Source organism: Penaeus vannamei, chromosome 2, assembly GCF_042767895.1.
Source record: "Penaeus vannamei isolate JL-2024 chromosome 2, ASM4276789v1, whole genome shotgun sequence".
NCBI lineage: Eukaryota > Metazoa > Arthropoda > Malacostraca > Decapoda > Penaeidae > Penaeus > Penaeus vannamei.
Window position 1 is genome coordinate 34,537,602 of NC_091550.1, and position 2,500 is coordinate 34,540,101.

Consider the following 2,500-nt stretch of genomic DNA (forward strand, 5'->3'; position numbering starts at 1 on the left):
TTACTGAAATTAGGAGCTTGCAATACAGGGGAATTAGAAAGAATAGCTTTGACTTGATCAAATGCTAGTTCACATTCCTTACTCCACTCAAAGTTGATACCTTTCTTCAACAAATCAGTAAGGGGAGCTACCACTTCTGTAAAATTTAAAATAAACATACGATAGTAACCTATCATACCTAAGTATCTTTGTAATTCTTTCCTATTCTGAGGTCTGGGACACCGACATATAGATTCAACTTTAGCCAGTGGTGGGGCTACTGATCCCTGTCCAATTACATACCCAAGATACTGTACTTGGGCTTTAACAAATTCACAATTTTCGAGGTTTACAACAAGATTAGCACTGGAGAATCTATTCAAGAGTTCTCCAACTTCAGAGATATGTTCTTCCCAAGAATCACTGTAGACAACCACATCATCTATATAAGTTACACAGCCTTTGATTCCTGCAGTAATAGTGTTCATCAATCTCTGAAAAGTGGCAGGAGCATTTTTCATACCATAGGGCATCACTTTACACTTATAAGTTTGACCCAAAGTAACAAAACATGAGATGTCCTGAGCTCGGTCAGTCAAAGGAACTTGCCAATATCCCTTTAGTAGATCAAACTTGCTAATGTAATTAGAACTTCCCACTTTGTCGATGCACTCATCCACCCTTGGTAACGGATATGTGTCTGTCTTAGTCAGAGCATTGACTTTCCTAAAATCAATACAAAATCGATATCCCCCATCAGACTTGGGCACTAGAGTCACAGGTGAACACCACTCACTTTGGCAAGCTTCAATTAGTCCATGTTCTAACATATAATTCAATTCTTGTTGAAGAGGGGCAAGACGATTTGGATTTACACGGTAAGGCGCCTGCTTCACTGGTGCAGCATCCCCCACATTCACATCATGCACTGCTAATGTTGTAAGTCCTGGTGAGTCCCGGAATACATCCTGATACCGAGACAAGAGTGAGACAAATTCTTCTCTCCGCTCTGCTGTTAGATGGGTGAGCTTATCTGATACCTTGGTCCAGGCGTTAGTGTTCTTCTCCCATGTCCCAGTCATCTCCAATGTTGGCGGGCAAGCATTATCTTCATCTTCTGTGGGTGTTAGAGCTACTGCACACACTGGAGCATCTGGTGAATCCCTCTGGTAGTATGGTTTTAACATATTTATGTGACATAGTCGACTGGATTTTCTCCTATCTGGGGTGGAAACAACATAATTAACATCACTCAGCTTCTGCTTTACCAAATATGGACCACTAAATTTTGCCTGTAAGGGTTGACCATGTATGGAAAGCAGAACCAACACCTGATCACCTGGCTGGAACACCCTCATTCTCGCTTTCTTATCGTACCATTTCTTCATTTTCTTTTGGGAAGAAACCAAGTTATCTCTAGCAATTTTCCAACTACGGTTCAGCTTCTCTTTAAAGTCACTAACATAAGATAAAAGTCCTACATTCTCATCCATACCAAGCCACTCTTCTTTTAATAATTTTAATGGTCCTCTCACCTCGTGGGTGAACATTAACTCAAATGGAGAAAACCCCAAGGATTCATTTGGTGTTTCTCTAGTAGCAAAAAGCAAGAAAGGCAAGCCTTTATCCCAATCCTTGTGACTTTCTGTACAAAATTTTGTAATCATACTTTTAAGAGTTTGATGATAACGTTCTATGGCACCTTGACTCTGAGGATGGTAAGCAGTGGAAGTGATCTGCTCAATACCTAGTTCCCGGAGGGACTGTCTGAAAACTTTGGACATAAAATTTGATCCCTGGTCAGACTGCACTTCTTTAGGTAAGCCAAACCTTGTGAAGAACTGTAATAACTCTCTTACTACTATTTTAGCTGAGGTATTTTTGAGAGGAACAGCCTCAGGATATCTAGTAGCCATATCCATGATAGTAAGAATATAAGAATATCCTGTTGCAGTTTTAGGTAAAGGGCCAACAATATCAATAACCACTCTGGAGAATGGAGCATCAAAGGGGGGAATGGGTATTAATGGAGCAATATCAGGAGGTTGATTAGGCTTACCGACCATTTGGCATGTGTGGCATGTTCTGCAATAATGGGAAACATCTTTGCGAATTGTAGGCCAATAAAAGTTACGCCAAATCCGGTCTAAGGTCTTTCTTACCCCAAAATGTCCTGCCAAAGTAGAATCATGAGCAAGTTTCATTATATCATACCTATAAACATTTGGAACTACTACCTGGTGTACTGTCACCCACTCACTGTCAGTTGCTGGGGACGAATGGGGTCTCCACTTACGCATTAATACACCCCTTTTCAAATAGTAACAAACTGACAGTTCATCACACTCATTTTCAGCCACAGCAGCTTCAGCTAAGTCTTGCAACTCAGGGTCAGCTTGCTGCAATTCAATTAATCCTTTAGACATATCAGTTTGATTAACTAGTGCTACTCTATCTACAGAGTCAATGGTGGCAAAAAAGGTATCAGCCAAGTTAACAGCATCAGTATCAGTAGTAGTGA

The 2,500-nt window shown here is 40.6% G+C and overlaps 1 protein-coding gene across 1 annotated transcript in view; it reads right to left on the reverse strand.

Moving 5' to 3' along the window:
- The window catches only part of LOC138864587 (uncharacterized), a 5,606-nt gene that overhangs the window by 905 nt on the left and 2,201 nt on the right, over positions 1 to 2,500 (reverse strand). Inside the window, exon 2 of the mRNA XM_070132395.1 lies at positions 1 to 2,500. This exon is cut by the window's left edge and continues 905 nt beyond it; it is cut by the window's right edge and continues 1,491 nt beyond it. Within this exon, the coding sequence (XP_069988496.1) occupies positions 1 to 2,500 (2,500 nt within the window).